Source organism: Halichoeres trimaculatus, unplaced genomic scaffold (genome assembly GCF_033239565.1).
Source record: "Halichoeres trimaculatus isolate MK-OKI-2021-1 unplaced genomic scaffold, fHalTri1.1 fHalTri1_scaffold_16, whole genome shotgun sequence".
Lineage (NCBI taxonomy): Eukaryota > Metazoa > Chordata > Actinopteri > Labriformes > Labridae > Halichoeres > Halichoeres trimaculatus.
This window is the reverse complement of record NW_027437194.1, coordinates 14,052,140-14,069,720: the sequence shown is the minus strand read 5'-3', so window position 1 is coordinate 14,069,720 and position 17,581 is coordinate 14,052,140. Positions and strand designations below refer to the sequence as shown.

At 40.3% G+C, this 17,581-nt stretch overlaps 1 protein-coding gene across 1 annotated transcript in view; it reads left to right on the top strand.

Annotated features, from left to right (window-relative positions):
• dcc (DCC netrin 1 receptor) overlaps nucleotides 1–17,581 on the top strand; it is a 306,408-nt gene that overhangs the window by 265,665 nt on the left and 23,162 nt on the right. Inside the window, exon 27 of the mRNA XM_074689948.1 lies at nucleotides 6,701–7,009. Within this exon, the coding sequence (XP_074546049.1) occupies nucleotides 6,701–7,009 (309 nt within the window). The remainder of the gene's footprint in view (nucleotides 1–6,700; nucleotides 7,010–17,581) is intronic.

Sequence of the window (17,581 nt, the reverse complement as noted above, 5' to 3'; positions counted from 1 at the left end):
AGTGTGAACGATGCTATTGCGAGAACAGCAAGGATATATAAAAATTGGAATATTACCCCTTGAGTAACTCATGCCTCAAAAAAGAGCTGGAACAACTTGATGCACGTGTTACGTTTAGGGTTACCTAAAGTCGGCCTATCACTTAAAGGATTAAAGGACTAATGTTTCAGCAGGACCTGAAAAAATTGGTCCATGCATTTTGGTCCAGTGTCTTTACAGGTGTGATGAAAAACAAAAAAGTGGATCACATGAGTCCTGTTCTGAGGTCTTTACACTGGCTCCCTGTTTGTCAGAGGATACATTTTTAAATACTCCTGCCTGTTAACAAAGCAATGAATGGATTGGGCCAAAATATATATCAGTGAGCTTCTAACCCAGTACGAACCTTTAGGACCACCCAGGTCATCTGGAACAGGTCTATTTCCAGAAGCAAATGTGGAGAAGTAGCATTCAGCTTTTATGCTCCAAATACCTGTAACAGACCCCCAGAGAGCACCAGGTCTGCTGAAACCCTCAGCTTTTTTAAATCCAGGTTAAAGACTCTCATTGATATATATATATATATATATATATATATATATATGTATATATTTTAGTATCAATATTTAAACAAATTTTCTTCATTTTTTTTTCTATTGCACAACTCTGCACTGTGACTTTTATGCTTGTATCTTAAAAGCTGTTTTAACCTTCTCTTCTACCATTTAGTTTTGTTTTATTCTATTTCATTATTTTTTATATGATTTTTTAAATCATTTTCTTTTGATATGTTTTGCTGACCTTTCAGTGTGTATTTGTATTTCTGTAAAGCACTTAGAATTGCCTTGCTGCCAAAATGTGCTGTATGCCTTGCCTAAAACTCTAAGATAGTATAAACACCTGTGCAAAACAGAAACCCTAATGGAGCCATGGTGCTTGAATACCCTGTTTCAAGCTGTAAATAAGTTTGATGGTACTGTTTTTGTACCAAACAGGTAGGAAAACTTAAGGCATTGGAGCTTCTTTAGCTGGCAGCGGTAGTCAGGATGTTATTGCTATAACCTTTGCCAGTAAATGCACGTCTTTTCATCACATGCTGAGATTGATGTAAATATTTGCCCACATACAGAAAGGATCTTTTCAAAGATAAGACAATTTGTGAACATATAAACAAGCCCCAGTAAAGCCACCAGACTACACCAACAGAAAGATAGTGGTTGTTTTTTCTTTGAAACCAGCAACAGCTGTAACATCCCTCCTATCAGAGCAGCCTGAGCCCTTTGAAAGAAAACATAATTTTACCTCCCTTAACAAGGTCAAGTGAAAGGATCACCAAAGAAAGAGGACATATTTTAAAGGATAAGATGGTTTTTTTTTTTTACTAGAATCAGCTGTTATGTGACTCTTTTCAAAGCAGCCAGTATCCACTAAAGAAAAGCAGAATTGCTGAATTGAAAATAGCTAAGTTTTCAGAGCACAAGGTCCTTGGTCCTTTTTTGAGCCATTGTGTTGTGATGGAAAAGTGCTAACACTGCAAAATGTCAGTCTCACAACAACCATTGGCAATAGATTGGCAACTCTGGTACATTCCTCTCCAACTTCCTGTTTACAACTAATCTAATCATGTCACAAGTTACCCAATGCAGCAGCCTTATGTCATCATCTGGTGTTGGAGTCAAAATCTATTTGTAAATATTATTAATGTAAACAAGGCAAAATAATAAGTATGCAAAACTGGCTCAAAAACTAATTTTCTACTCTCCATTCTTTTAAACTTTCCTCAGCTCTCTATCTAATTTTGTTGTTAGCAAAAACTGCGCAGAGCTGAAGGTAAAAAGGAGTACAGCGTCTTCATTGGATCTTAAAGTTACGTAATCTTTTAAATTTGCTTTTTGTATTGAAGTTTTTTTAATTCAAATAGTTTGAGACTGATTATGCAAACAACTATCTTCTGCGCTTCCCTCGGGGGAGTCTGCATTCTTATTATGAGAATAAATTTGACAGGATTGCTATTAGGGAAAAAAATCAGAGAAGATACAAGACATAAAAAGTCTCATGTGGTTTGATTTGAGGTTGAAAATTATATTTATGTGACTTTACACAAGAGAACAACATTTCTCCAGTCAAGAAGAACAGGAAATGACATCTGATGCTCTATTTGCTAAAAGGAGCTGGTTTTCCCCTGGGGGAAGAGCAAACTGAGATAATTTAATAGATCACTGCTCCTCTCTGCTTTAAAATCTACTTTGAAATAACATGTAGATTTATTCTCTTCACACATTCATAAAAATCTCGATCTGAGTTTCAAGCACAGAGCCTCTGCTTTTCATTCAGCTCTTGTCAGTCATAATTGAGTCACAGAAGCACATTTTTCTTCATTTAAAACCACTCAGTGAGAGAATCACAAAACAGCTAAGGTTTTCCTGACAGTTTCCTGCTGCCTCCCATCAGAGCAGGACTGAGGTTTATGTTGAAGTAAGTCAGATGATGGAGAGGTCCTCGGTGGGTGGTTCTAATGGAAGGATAAGAGGAGGTAGATTGTACCTGGGCAGATCAAAAAGAAAAAATAGAAGACATTTTCTCCCTCTATTACACCCTGAGGTTGTTCTCCTGACTTTCTTTCCTTTTCTAAGATTCTTCTTCATTAGTTTTGAGACTGTTCTTGATATGGTTTATATTCAAAAAGTCTCCATACATTATTTTGCAGCATGATTTAGAGCTGATTGTAACCAATGAGGTAAGCAGTGGCAAAGAAAGTTAAACATTGTTGGTGTCAACTATAGACTGTATGAAATATGGACTTAGCCTCTACGACATCACCGTTCCTGAAACAGCAAAATGGAGCCAATCTGTGGACGTAGCCATATTGGGTATGACGCAGGCTTTGAGCTTCCTTTCTAACAGCAATAGGGCGCCTATCAGTCACATGAGCTAAGATGTGTCTGGTTGGACAATCATATAATTCTAGTGTCCTCTAAACCTACTGCAATCAGAAAAATTCACCCCTGAAAAAGAAAATTGCTAAGCTGTTTTTTTTAAACCAGGCTGTAAATATGTTTTTTTAATGCTGTCAAAGTCAGTTTTGTTTTTATTTCTCTTGGTGTGTATGTGGTCTCAGGTCATTCTGCAGACGGCCTCATGCAGATTCTTGATGAGCAGCAACTTTGAGCACTTTTGCGTAGGCTTCATTATTCTAAACCCGATGTCACCTCGTGGTGTTAACTGAGCACACAGAGTCAAAAAAATTAATACCAAGGCAACCCAGAGCTGATGTCCGACCTTAAGCAACATATAAATTTGCATTCATCCCACAATTCTGAGTTTTTGCATCCAACATGGTCTTGACAAAGGTTTTTTGTGGCCTATCGCCAGAGGAAGTTGATGTACTAGTTTTGCATTTCAGTTTGCACAGGCCTCTGTTGCCCTGACATGGTCAATAAAAAACAATAAAACAGGATTGCTTCAAAATTTACCAGAGCAAAATGTTCTCCAGCTCATTGTTCTCAGTAATGTTTTGAGCCCTATTAAGGCTAAGCAAACCAGTCTGCTGAAGTCTGAAAGAGTCGTGGGAATACTTTAAGCATGTGACCTGTCACAAATGTTAAACACTACATGTCCCGCCCTGAAAATACCTGGACCTGATCCGCACTTTATCACTTCCTGTCTGCAAAGATGTCCAGTCTGGGGTACCTGTCAAACTCCTGGACAGGCTCCAACATGTGCAAAACTCAGCAGCAAGGTTTCTGACTTGCATCAAGCCCTGTCAGGACATCACCCCTACTCTCTTCCACCTTTGCTGGCTGCCAGTCAAATTCTGCATCGATTACAAAATCCTCCCCCTCACCTCCAAGTCTCTCCATGGACTTGCCCCCTGGTATTCAAATGACCTCCTGACACCTGCACTCAGCTCTATAAGCTGTGGTCTTCATGCTCATGTCAGCTGTACACCAAACTGGACTTTCAGAGACAGAGTCCTCCCTGCGTCAGCCGGCCCACTGCATGGGACTCTCTTCCTGCAGTGTTGCGCTACGGACACTTTTAAAAAGCTGCTCAACAAGGCCTGAAGTCCTTAAACTCAACTGTCATTGTTAGTAACTCCCTCTGCCATTTTTGTCGTGTATGCCTGGGTCTTTTTGAAGGCACTATGAAGAGTAAATCAAAGTTATGGAAATAAATAATCCAGGTTTGGGATTTGGGATTTAGGATCAGGTAATCCATCTGTTTTGATGAAAAACTGGATTGGATAAGCTTTAATAAGAATTGGTTCCCTGATGGTCTCATTTGCTTTTGAAGGCAAAAAAGTTTATTTGCATCGCACATTTCGGCAGCAATTCAAAGTGCTTAACAGAGCTACATAAAGACATTAAAAGGTCAGCAAACATATGAAATAAAAACAAAAACAAGTTAAAAGCAAAAAAAAAAAGGACAAATAAAATGGCAAAAGGGAGGTTGAAACAAATTATGAAACAGATATAAGCAAAAGAAGTGTCAGTGCAGAGTGTGCAATCAAAACGATATTTGAATCATTCAAAGGCAGCTGTAAAAAGGTGAGTCTTAAACCTTGGTTAATGTTTTTCTGGATACTTGGAGAATCTATGCTGAATGGTGTTTCTCCATGTTTGCTTCTGAAAGCATCTGTAACAGCTGTTCCAGATGACCTGAGTGGTCTTGATGGTTTGAACTAGAATATCATCATTGCTTTATATACCAGCAGGAGTGTTTTAAAATCTATCCTCTGACAAACAGGGAGCCGGTGTAAAGACCTCAAAACTGGGCTGATGTGATCCACTTTCTTGGTTTTAGTCAGGACTTGAGCAGCAGCGCTCTGAACCAGCTGCAGCTGTCTGACTGATCTTTTTAGGGAGACCTGTGAAGACACTTTACAGACACATTAGTCCTGTAATCCTCCAAACATTCTTTAAGTGACGGAATGTGACTTTTTAACTGTCTTAATGTGCTTGTTAAAAATTCAGGTCTGAATCCATGATCACACCTAAATATCTGGCATCGTCACAGCATTTTAAAGGTATGGTCAGCAGGAATTTTTGCGGCTCGTTAGTAAATACAACATTCAAACTGGGCTCCTCCTCTTTGGCTCAGTGCAGGTGGCAGCCCATGTCCACTGCCTCCGACCGTGACTACGTGAATACATTCACTGGCCCAGTAACCACCTATAACATCATGTTTCTACATTGAAGAGACTTGAGAGCCATACATCAGACTTGGCACATTAGCACAAACTAATCTTGGGTATTTGATACACACCTGCTCAGCAGAAAGCCAACTCAGGCCACTCTTCCCCCCATGCTGCTCTCTGAGTAAAAGACAAGCCAAGCTTTACCACCAGGAAAAAGCCTTATCTGGTTGGCGTTTCAGTTGAGTCTTTCTTCCTCCGTGCTACATCCACGATCATAGCTTCCACCTGTGATCATCAACTTGCCACAGGCTGAGGAGACGGTTTGAGGTAGACACAGACACTGACACACAGTTATAGATGCCCAGCAGTGATGATTGAGCAGGATTATTCCTGAAAAAGTTGATATTATCTTTTTTAGGAAAACCCTGCAGACCCTTCATTTTACTTTCGTGTCCGAAGCTGTTCACTGACTTTCAATGACTCTGCTTTGGCTCCAAAAGCAACAACCTTAGTTTTATCTCTGTTTAGCTGGAGGAAATTAAGGCTCATCCATCATAATTCGGAGGTCATGAAGAGGTATCAATGTTCAGGTTCAAGCAGTTAAAAAAACTCCTCGCAGAAGGATTTCAATTTGTTGAAATCTTGGTGCTGATACGTTATATATATTTTTTGGTTAAAGAACACAAATAATTAAAGAATTTCCCCAAATCTTGTCTTTTTGCTATGAAACCTTCTTGGTTCTGCTGCTATTTTATCCTCCAGCCCTTCCTCTCCTTCTGCTCTAACTGTCTGTAACCTCCAAGTGCCTACTTTTCTATGTGGTCTATGATTATGCAGGGTCCCTTTCAAGACTTCATCATGTTTCTTGCTCTTATATCAGCCAGCTAATGAAGTCACGGTGCTCCTACATGTAATTAACGGCTGCCTTCTCTCTCCTGTGTTCACTCTGATCCCAGTGGCTGTAGCTACATGAGGAGATTCATCTCTCGTGTCACATCAGAGCCATGCTCCTGTCAGGATTTCTCTTTACTCCAGCTCCTCCTCCTCCTCCTTTTCCTCCTCTCTCACAAACATTTTTCTGTCACGATAAAATGAAATTTCTCACAGCAATGCAGACACATCATCAAGAAACTCGACAAAGAAAAAGAATAAATCTGTGAACCTAGCAGAAGTCTGGGTTTCTTTGTGCATGAGGAAAACTTTTATTCATAGCTGAATTTATTCCATAACGTGGTTCATTTTTTAGCATTCATTAATCTGTGTTCACTTTTTCTGCTTTGATGAAGATAAAAAAACAAAAAGAAAGATAAAACCATTCTTACTGTATATATCAAGGCACCAAAGGTCATAAAACATACAAAAGAAAACTGATGTATAATATCTTGAGTCCTTGAGGAGCAGCAATTTAAACAATTATGGTACATCTTCCCAGAACAGAGCAGCCAACATCAAATGATTCACAATAATTGGATGTTTTGCTTTATGTCCTTCCCTATCTGTCCCCATTTTCCCTTCTGTCCTAACATCTCGTATCTTTTTACCCACAAGCCAACTTTTCCTCTTTTTCCTCCTCCTCCTCCTCAGCTATGCCTTCAGACACCTCCACAAACCCCCTCCTCCCACAGCAGCCTTCATCCCAACAGCCAACCCCCCTCCTACCCGGCTCCTCAGCCTCGTCTGTTGAGCATGTTCCTGTTGTTGGTCCAGTCCCTGGGGCCCCAGCAGCTGTTGGTGGGGCTGCACCTGAAGAGGTCCAAGCTGGGAACAATCGGACCATCCCTACAGCCTGTGTGCGACCGAGCCACCCGCTAAGAAGCTTCACCAACCCTCTGCTGCCACCACCAATGGGGACCATTGACCCCAAGGTGTACACCTCTATGTTGCCACAGTCCAGTAAGTAGTTCTGAATGTTTATGTGTCTCTGACTTCATAAATTGAGATGCTACACTCATAATTACATAAAAAGTAAAAGGCTTCAGCTGAACTCAAGATATTTCTTTCCAGATAAGATAAACATAATCCAACATAAATCCACACACAAACATCAATTTGTCAAACTGCCTGATGGCATAGCCTGTAATGACATATAATGAAGTATCATTACAAAATGTAACACTACCTGCCGAAACCTTGTCAATCGCATGACCTTACTTAAAGGTCCCATATTATTCTCCTTTTCTGCAGTTTAATATGGATCATTGATGTCTTCATAAAATGGTTGTAACTTGTTTTGGTCCAAAAAACCAATAAATCAAGCACAGCAGCATTGTTTCCAGGCTCTTATAGCCCCACTGTTCAGAACGGTCTGATTTAGTGGGCGTGACCTTCATATGTAAATGAGCCACAGCTTATACCGCCTCGCTCTTCAGCGTCACTGAGAGCGGCGCCACAAGCTCCGAGTGCACATTGTTTAGAAAACAGCGAAGCTTGTCTACTGTAACATTACAGGCTAATACAACAGGCTAACCGCAGCTAAAGTTAGCACCCTGAAGCTAATACAGAGACAGGGTACACTGGGGAAAAGCTCTTACATCTGCTCCACAGCACACAGCATTTAAAATACTCACATACTCAAATGGTTAAAAAAAGAGAATCGCTGACGTCGGCAAATCCCCAAAATTCAAACAGCTTGTTTTAGGTCAGGATTTTACATTCACAAGCACTACAAAGTTCAGGTTTTGTCATTTAATATCACATTTTGTGGGCTGGGAGGAAAGCCAAAGACCCACAAACACTTAAAGACTTAATAAAGTGATTTTTGCATAATATGGGACCTTTAACAGACTTACAAATTCTTAACCTTTTAAACCATGACATGATAGCATATTGTGTGTTTACTTGTAATGGCACAACTGGCCATTTAAGGTATATAATGTACTTTTTACTTATTAACTCAGGTATGATAACCTAGCAAGCAAAAGTCATGAAGCAAATGGTAACATAGCCAATAATGACAAAGAGTGTTACAAGATATATGAAATTGAAACAAAGCTTATGATGTTGCACTTCATCACAGAACTCTGTATCATGATTTTGTAAAATAGTATTTTGTGATGTTATGCTCATAGCATCATATAATTCATCATGGGAGACCATATCACATCACATTGTACTATAGTGTAACTTGATATGATAAAACTCATGGTTAGTTACTTAGGATGAGGTGATTTTACCATAAGTAAGAGGCCAAAAAGTACATGATCCATTGTCATAACTATAAGAGACCATGTGAATTGAATGTGGTACATATAATGTTATACATTTTCTCAAACAAGTATCACAGATGTATACCCTCACTATGCTTACTGTAAACATGTGTTTCTGACATGTGACAGAGGAATATGTGTGGCTGTCAGAGACATGGTCTGCCGATTTGTGTATTTTTCCAATAACAAACTAAAACCTCTCTCCTGGTAGAAAATATATTCTTCTCCTGGACTCATAGGATTTTATTATGATTTTTGAGGTTTATCAAATATGACAAGAAAAATCGTATTCTTAAACTCTCCCCGTCTGGTTCTGCTCTGCAGCTCATCCTGCTTGTTTTTGATTTTTTTTTTCTTCAGTCAGATTCAAGCAACTCTTTGTTTAAGCTGGATCCTCTCTGCTGAGCCGCTGCACTTTGTTTGATATTTTATTCAAGCAAGCTAAATGTGTTAGCCTCAGGCTGCTACACTCTGTGTGCATCTAGGTGTGTGTGTGTGTATGTGTGACTGGTGTGTGTGTGTGTGCAGTTTGTGAAAAATATGCTGTAACCCACCCTGACATTAGCCAGAGGGTTGGGTCTGATCAGGACTGACCTCGCTCTGGTTTTTCTATCTTTATGTTACCTGTCAGTCCACTGTACATTTACCCCCCACGCACACTCACACACACACACACACACACACACACACACACACACACACAAACAAACGCACACCATCATTTTTCCCTCTTTTTGTGTCAATCCACAGTTTTGTTTTGTTTTTTTCTTGTTTATTTTTAGCCATGCTTGAGGGCTTTGGCAATGGTAACCTCGGTCAGTATCAGGAGGGTTGTCTTGAAATGTGGTGCTAGCATCAGTAAAACCTCCATCTGATCTGATCCTGTTAGTTTTTCCTCAAGTCAAAATGTCACCCCTAAGACTTCTCCATTCAAGAGCTTATGATCATATACAAAACCCTTGATTTCAAACCTCTTAACCTTGATTATCTACTAGGTGGTGGACTATATTTCCGAACAGAACATCTGCTCTGTATTAAACAGACCTAGCTTCCAACTTCAGTGTGAATGAAGATGAAGAGCACACATTGTAGCTCTGTCCAGCAGATAGAAGATTTACTGGTGGCTCATTTTCTCAATTAAGTGCAAAAGAAGAGCAAACTGAACAAAGCTGGTTCACTTGAAGGGCATGTTAGCACTTGACTGCCATTAAAAGGATCTGCTTTGTAAATCAAACCTTCTGATGGAGCAGGCAGTGGCCATAGTTGAGTTCAAGTGAATCGACACAGCTGTTAAACTAATTTGTCAGGAACAAATTGATAGCTGCTTTCAAAACACCTGATTGGCGCTCAAACCATTTATTCTCTGAATGGTTTTTGTCATATATCTTCACAAACCTTCAACATATAAGCCAGTGGAACATAACCCTCCAGAATGGACACTGTACATGAGGTATGATCACAATTCAGGTTTGGTATCAGGGCTCATTCTCAATCTGTCTTCTTTACTTTCTTTGTCCTTTATCTTCCCTTCTCATTCTCTCTTTTTCTGATCTTTCTGTCTCTCCCTCTGGTCTCATCCTGTCATTCTCCGTGATGGCCTGCAGCAGTGTGAATAGAAAGTAAAATCCTTGTCTACAGTTCATGTGATCCCTGGACAGTACGTGTGTGTGCGTGTGTGGAGGTGTTGTGTGATCCCTGGACAGTACGTGTGTGTGCGTGTGTGGAGGTGTTGTGCTTTCCTTACTTTTGTGGGTGTGTATCACCTCTGTGTGTGTGTGTGTGTGTGTGTGTGTGTGTGTGTGTGTGTGTGTGTGTGTGTGTGTGTGTGTGTGTGTGTGTGTGTGTGTGTGTGTGTGTGTGTGTGTGTGTGTGTGTGTTTGTGTGTTTGTGTATGGGGGGTGGAGGGGTATAGTTCCATTATGAGTCTGTTTACACACCCAGGTGGCCTCAGATTAACATTGATTTTCTCCTCCTGGAAACCTTTCCCTCAGAAATAGTGAGCCTGCGGCGACTTCCACAGACTCCCCACTCACCCTGTGACCCCCTCCCCCATCCCCTTACACAGAGCCTTAGAGCCAGGCAGCGCTACCTTGACTGCCCCCTCTTCCCCTCCATCTGTCTATATAGAAAGGAAAAACAGATTTGTGAGTGATGGTGTTAGATGTTCACGGCTGGTCTTGTTTGTGTGTTTATCCGGGCTTGAATGACTCCCTGGGTGAAGAGAGAGATGTTTTCATGGTTTAATTGGATTGTTGTGGTAAGGGAGAGAGATGGAGGGAGAAAGAATGACCTGAACCAACTGAAGATTGATGTTTGCCACTTAATAAATTTGTAAGATGGATAGAAAGCTGCACAGGGAAAGAGGTTACACATTGTCCTTTCTCTAATATGTCCAATGTTGTGTCAGATGTTGAAAGACTCCACTGATGAATTCTCAGTCGGTGTATGAAATCATATTTTCTTTGTTCTGGTTTTGTTTCCATCAAAACTAACCCAACCGCTGTAAAGAAAAACAAGAAACAGAAAAAACTGTTCTGACTAAAATGTTTAATGCCACTGATGAAACAATGTAAAGTCCTTTTCAGGGTCAATCAGATGAATTTATTTATTAGGTGTGTTGAATACCTTGACTCTAATTGGTCAAATCTCCAGTGGAAGGATAATTAACCCTGAATGGAAAGAACTATGTGGGAGAAAGTCTGATCACGTCACATTAATCCATGTTTAGGAGTAAGATTTATTTTACCTCTCCCTGTAGACGCTGGGGCTTTTTTTTCAGTGGCATTGGTTAACAGCATAGAGTATATTTGTAATAAAAAAAGGAGGAAAAAACACACCAATTAAGTAGTGATGCATGTTCAACATGCAAGGAGCTCTGAGAAGGACATGTTGACCAAAATGAGACAAAAAAAACAAACAAAAAGCAACACAAAGTAGCGACACAGTTCAGGTTTGGCAGAGTTTGAGAAGAGTTGGAGGTTTGTAAAAGCTAAGGGCTGTTTACACGACTACGGTTTGTGCATACATAGTACTGTTGTTACGATCATTGCAGACTACAGTGTTGTGCTTGCCCTGCTTGATCTGCTGACTCTTTCAACAAAATGTGCATCGGTTGCATGATTGCATCACTTCTGTAATTAGCACTCACTAATATGCTAGATGATTTTTCACTCCGATTCTTGCATTTTGTGGTAAAACATTTTTGTGTCAATAGGCATAAATGCAGTGAAAAATATCTGCGTTTACACGGAAACACAGAGGGACTGAAAACGCTGTAGTAAGCATGCCAGGCCTGTAGTCGGCGCTATAAATGTCTTGTCCAGAAGCTAGTTTTGGGAGATGTCCATCAAAGTAGAGTTGAGCTGATCATCCGGTGTATTGAGGAATACTAAGTGCAAAAGTGGAGCAACAGATGCACATTTTGTCTGAAGACAGTCAGGAAATACAGTAGATTGAGCAGCGCAAGCACAACACAGTGGTTTGCGAAGATCGTAACAATGGTACTGTTGTCCTGTTGTATGGGCTCGTGAGGAGCGGAGTGTGACACCAGCATTTCCACTGAAAAGGCCGGCTTACCGTTTACACGGCAACAGTGTCAGCAGCATTTCAGAAAAATCCCACTCTGGAGGCCGTTTCAAAAGTTTGCGTTGTGGGTCGGCTGAAACGCTGTTTCCGTGTAAACCTGAGGCTGAAATGCACCAAAACTTTTGCGTTTCACCCAAAAACCGTTGTCGTGTAAACTGCCCCCAATGCCATACCTGCCAATGTTAGACTTTGACAAAGCAGGACACCCCCTGCTTGGCTGCTTAACTGCCTATCACAGGTGATGCATTCACTGAACCTCGTAGTTCTCCAACACAATATAAGACATCTTAACAGTAACACATTGTCATTATCTAACACAAACAACCCACCCAGTCTGTTTCAGCATCAAAATGAAAAATAGTCAGCGGGAGAACAGGTTCAAAAGCAGAAGACTTCCCCAGGTATGCTTAGAGTTGGATTGGACAGAAAATTTGAAGAGTTTGTTTGTGCTAGTATTGGATAACAAAAATGCAGCCACAACTGAAGCATGCCATAGTGTATCATCTGTTGTACTTTAAATGGGATCACAACATTTAAAATTAGCATTGTGCTTTTTAAAAGACAGTGTAACGTGAAGTTTTTATCATGAAGTCTACAGGAAAATGTTCACTGGTGGAATGAATCCACTGAGAAGTTGACTATTTTATCATAAGCTTGAATACCAGAAGATTTCTCTACCAGCAGAGTCGCTCGCATGCAGGTGATGCATGTGAGCACTGGCTCCACTTCTACAGCCCCATAAAAGAAACCCACAAAAACCACTATGTTAACCACTTTATATAATCTTGTCTACATGAGATGTAAGAGGTATTTAACCCCTTAATGGCTGGTGGCCCACCTGTGAGTCATTTTCACTTTAATTTGAATATAGAGCCTCGTATATTCTGCAAGGTGTTTCAGATCTCAATACTAAAGTGTCATCATTGTAGTGCTTTTGATTGACACCTTATTTGACCAACTGGGTCAATCTGTGGTCACTCCAGATCCGATAATGTCCCCAAAGTGGCATGGTGTGAATGGAAACCTGTGTATTCTTATGTAAGTTTTGATTTCTTACCATCATTCTTTCATGTGCACAAAATAAAAAAAAATCCAAGTACGAACAAACACCTTGAGATCCTGTCCGTCCTTACTTCAGTGGATCTGACTGATTAGAAATTCAGATTCTTACCCTTGCAAAGAGACCAAGTGTGTGTATGAACTCCAGAGAGTTTAAATACAGCTAGTTTAATCCCAGCATGCCTTTTCCAGTTTTTTTTTTTTTTTTTTTTTGGCGTTTTGGGGGCATGGTGAAGGGGTAAAGAGGACTGCATGAAATGTAGTGTTTTTGGTGAGTCATTCAAAAGGATCAAAGGAGAGTATATCTCTTTGCTCTTTGCTCTTTGTGTGCAGCTTTGATTTGGACCATTATTTCTTTTTAATCTGTCCCCTGTGAGTCAGCATTTCATGGAATCAGGAACCACATTTCACCCATTCAACCTTTTAATGCCTGAACCAACAGAATGTTTTCCCCAAAGACACTTTTATTAAATAAACACACATTCGGTAGGAGATGTGGTGAACATCTTATTTTAATCCAAACTTAAGCCAAGAATTACATTCACAGTGGGTTTAATAGGCAAACAACAAACAAAAACAACAATTCAGTCCATGCTGTAAAAAAAAACAAAAAAAAAACAACTTTGATTTAATTAGAGATAAATATTCTTTTTCTGGCCTTGAGTCGAAAGCAAAGACGTTTTTTATCCGCCATGCACAGAAATGTCCCCTCTCTTCTCCCTCATTTCATATCAATTTTTAAACAGCGACCTTCTTCTCTTTTTCAATGTGGTCTCTGAAGCCTGTCTGCAGAGTAAAGTGTGATGGTGGGCAGTTACTCACCTAAATTGGCTTGAATGTGCGCTTTAATGCTGGAAGCTGTAATGGGATTGTCTGACTCAATGTCTGATAGTGAGAAAAGACATTTTAGCCACAGTTGGGGGGAGACATGAGCCAGCTGTGATGGATGTTTTAAAGCTTACGGCTTCATCTCGCCTCGTAGAACGCACGTTATTACCAATGAAAAGCTTCGAGATGGTTTTCAATGGTTATGTGTTGCATTTGGATGACCGCAGAGAGATTTTAGTTGCAGCTTGTTCTCAATTTGGGCTCTGTCTTTTATTTCTAGAGGTAGAAATGTTCATTACCACAACTGATAAAAAGCCTTAACCGATTTCACTAAGAGTGGTACTACAGGAAAATCCAGGAGGCTATCAGAAGCATCATAATCCATCCCCAGATTGTGAGAAAAAAATGCATTAATTTAACCTGAGAACACTGCATCAACAGATAACACACACTTTACGGTGAAATCATTGTGTAACAGATGAGCTGAGCAGAGCTGCAGCTAAATGCATGTGAAAGCACTGATTTTAAGATCTCATGACTTGTTAAAATCTTCTTGTCAGGGGGCTGAGATGTGAGATGAAGCAGAAAACACTTTAAAGACTTTGAACCCTCAGGTGTGACTCATGGATGGAGCAGTGGAGGTAGAGCGTCCCAATCTGCTCTTTCATCAGAGATAGTCTTAAAATTTTAACAAGATGGTGAAATGATCAGGAAGTGTGGTGAAACCCTAAAACACCTACGGTTCACACTTTGAACTTTTGTGAGAGGAGAGGAGTTTAACAGTTTTCCCTCCCATTTTCATTGATGTCTATTTTTAGCATCCATCTATTTTGCTCTGCTTCTCTTTTTCCTCAAACATGCAGTGGCTGATAAATCATATGGCCCTGCTACGTTTTTGTCATGGTTCATGTAGTCCCTTTGCCAGGTAGGGACTGAAGACTGTATAAAACATTGGTGTCATCTTTGTGACATCAGCCGTTCCTGCAAAAGGCATTTTGAATAAAGCTGGCCAGCATATTGGAAATGCCTCCAAAATTGAGAAAGTTAAAAGGTCTGTGAAGTTTTCTAAGTGATCTTGAAAGAGTCTCTTTTCAAGATATATGACTGATCTTAATCCATACGTTAAAATTAGATTATCAGCGCCAATGTAGATTATTCCTTGATGTGTGGACACTGGAGCTTATCTGTCGGACAGATAAAAGGTAAACAAGGGGGTGATAGGACACAAGCTAAAGGCTAAAACACGAGCTAAAGGCTAAAACACGGGTTAATCTGTTTGTGATAATGTCTATTCCAACCCACATGCAGCAGCTATTCTGCAGTGGTCTGTTCAAACTTGAGAGTCTTTCAATAATACGAAGAGTGAGGTAACGTTAGCTCTGCTTGGTGAGGTTGGAGTTGCTAGATGAGCACTGGTTTGACATAACCAGGATCCACCAATGTTACATGTTAGTGACATGCCTCAGAGCACCAAGCTGTGAGTAGAGCTAAATATAGTAGAATACTTAACTACAGTACAAACTGAAAATGTTTGCTTGTCATGTTTCAGTCTGTCGCTCCATGTAACTGTTGATAAATACTGCACTTCATGGCGTTGTATCCTGTAAAAAGGTGTCTTTAACAAAGGAAATTTGTGTACATCTGATCTCCATTAATTCCAAAATAGCAAACAAACACATGCCTTGTTAAAAGTCGTGTCTTCACGACAGTGTGCATGAGACTCCAGTCCTTATCATTTTTATATTAACTTAATTTCAGAAGAATCCATTACTGGCAGCATTTTGTATTTCTGTTATGTCCATGATAAAACTATGAGTTACCTAAAAAATAATTCCTTATAGTTGCAAAATACATTTTCCCAGCACTATTAACCTAGTGCTTCAAATCAGTTTTTCAAAATATGACATGAAAGAATTGAAGTATTGATAAAATGGTTTCTGTTGATCTCACATCAGGCACTTTCCAGGTACTTTCCAAAAGTTCCCGGAACACAAAGCTCTTAGCACGTCTTTGCACCGGTCTTCCTGACACCTTTTTTTGCTGAGGTAGACCATTCTGTAGACAGACAAGGGGGAAAAAAAAGATAAAACAGGCAGACAAAGAAAGGCCAAACTCCTGTGTGAAGCTGAGGATGAGGATGTTGGCTCTCTCCCTCTAGAGACACATTGTCTCCTCAAAGACACCTTTCATCTCAACTGTATTTACTTCAAACCTTCTCTAGGATCAATAACCCCGCCCCTTCCTTCTCACCTCTTACCACTGTGAATCTCTCCATCTTTGGCGTCCTCCCAGAGACACAGACAGACGTGGCTGATGTGACCCCCGGCGGGCGTTTCACACCTCCACTCCAGCTTGTCTGGTAAATATATCCACCTGTCTGAACAGACGAGACGCTGCTCACCTCGTACCCCCATTCCTCTCAGATGAAACCTCCCCTCAGGGTGAGCCAGGCACTGTAAAACTCTCCTTTATGGCGCTCTTCACTGTGGATGTGTAACCTTTGCCTCAGCTCTGTACCGCTGCAGCTCATTGTGTTCTTTCACAAAATGATTTTTTGTGGAGCTCGGCTCAGTTTGGAATCACGCTGACAGCAGCGTGCTGAGAAGTCATACAAACACATTTGGTTCTGCTCCATTTTGAAATGAAGCTGGCAGGAAATTTCTACACTAAATTTACAGGCACAAAGAGCCACACAAGGTCAGAACTACACTGAAAAATGAAGTACCTGGACTGAGGGGTGCAGACTCCAAGGCCATAACTGGTCCAGCACTATTGTATCTTCACTGCATAATACACTAGTATTCATATAGGAGCTGTGGCAAGAACTGTTTCAGATGATAACCATCTTCTGAAAAATCAAATGTTTATTTTGTGGTAATAACACTTATATTGTGTAACTAGCTGGTTTTAAGTAGGGGGCAGTTTTCACTGACTACTGCCTGTCGTAGAACAAAAAAAGAGATGAATAATATAAAGCAAGAGAAAAAGATGGCCTGGATCGTATTATACAGTCTGCTCTGAAGTCTGCAGCCATTTAGTAGACGGTTTGGACTGCAGCGCAAATTGTGTTGGAGGAAATTACTGAAGAAAGCACAGTTCTGTACCTGAACCCCCAAAAAGTTTCCTTGCCAGTTTAAATGTAAAAAAAATCGAGACTACTATATAGATATAATATAAATATATCTTGATTTATATATATATACAAGACATGATCAGTGCACCAGATAACCCTTTTCTACCAAACTTGTGCTAGTTCCAGGACAGTGCCCGGCTCTTAGTGTTTCCACAGACAAAGAACTGGCTCCAGTTGCTCAAACCTGGTGCTTAGCAAGCACCGGCTACGTCAGGGGCTGGGGCTATCGTGACCAACAAACAACTCTGAAAAGTAGCAATTCTTAAAAAGCTAAAGAGTGAGCCGTCTGTTATTTTGTTGGCATTTTCTAATTAAAAACTTCAAAAGGAGGTGAAATGGAGGCACCAACACCTTGCCTCTCTTACAGATCAGCAAAACAGACTAAAAAGCTTTATTTTATTTATCATTCTTAAAATGAAAGCTGCCGGGCAAGTTGTGTGGTGTATTGTTGGGAGTTTCCTCATTCACAAAATGAATTAAAGGCGGAATTGAAGCAGCGATGCATTTTCTCTCATAAAACAGGTCTATAATGTATGAATTAATTTAACAGGCTAAACAGCCTGATGTTATTAATCTTATTAAAATGGCCAGGTGTCATTTCATGTTCGTGCGTTCATATTTTTCCTGTTCTCTCCATCACCCGGAGGGCAGAGT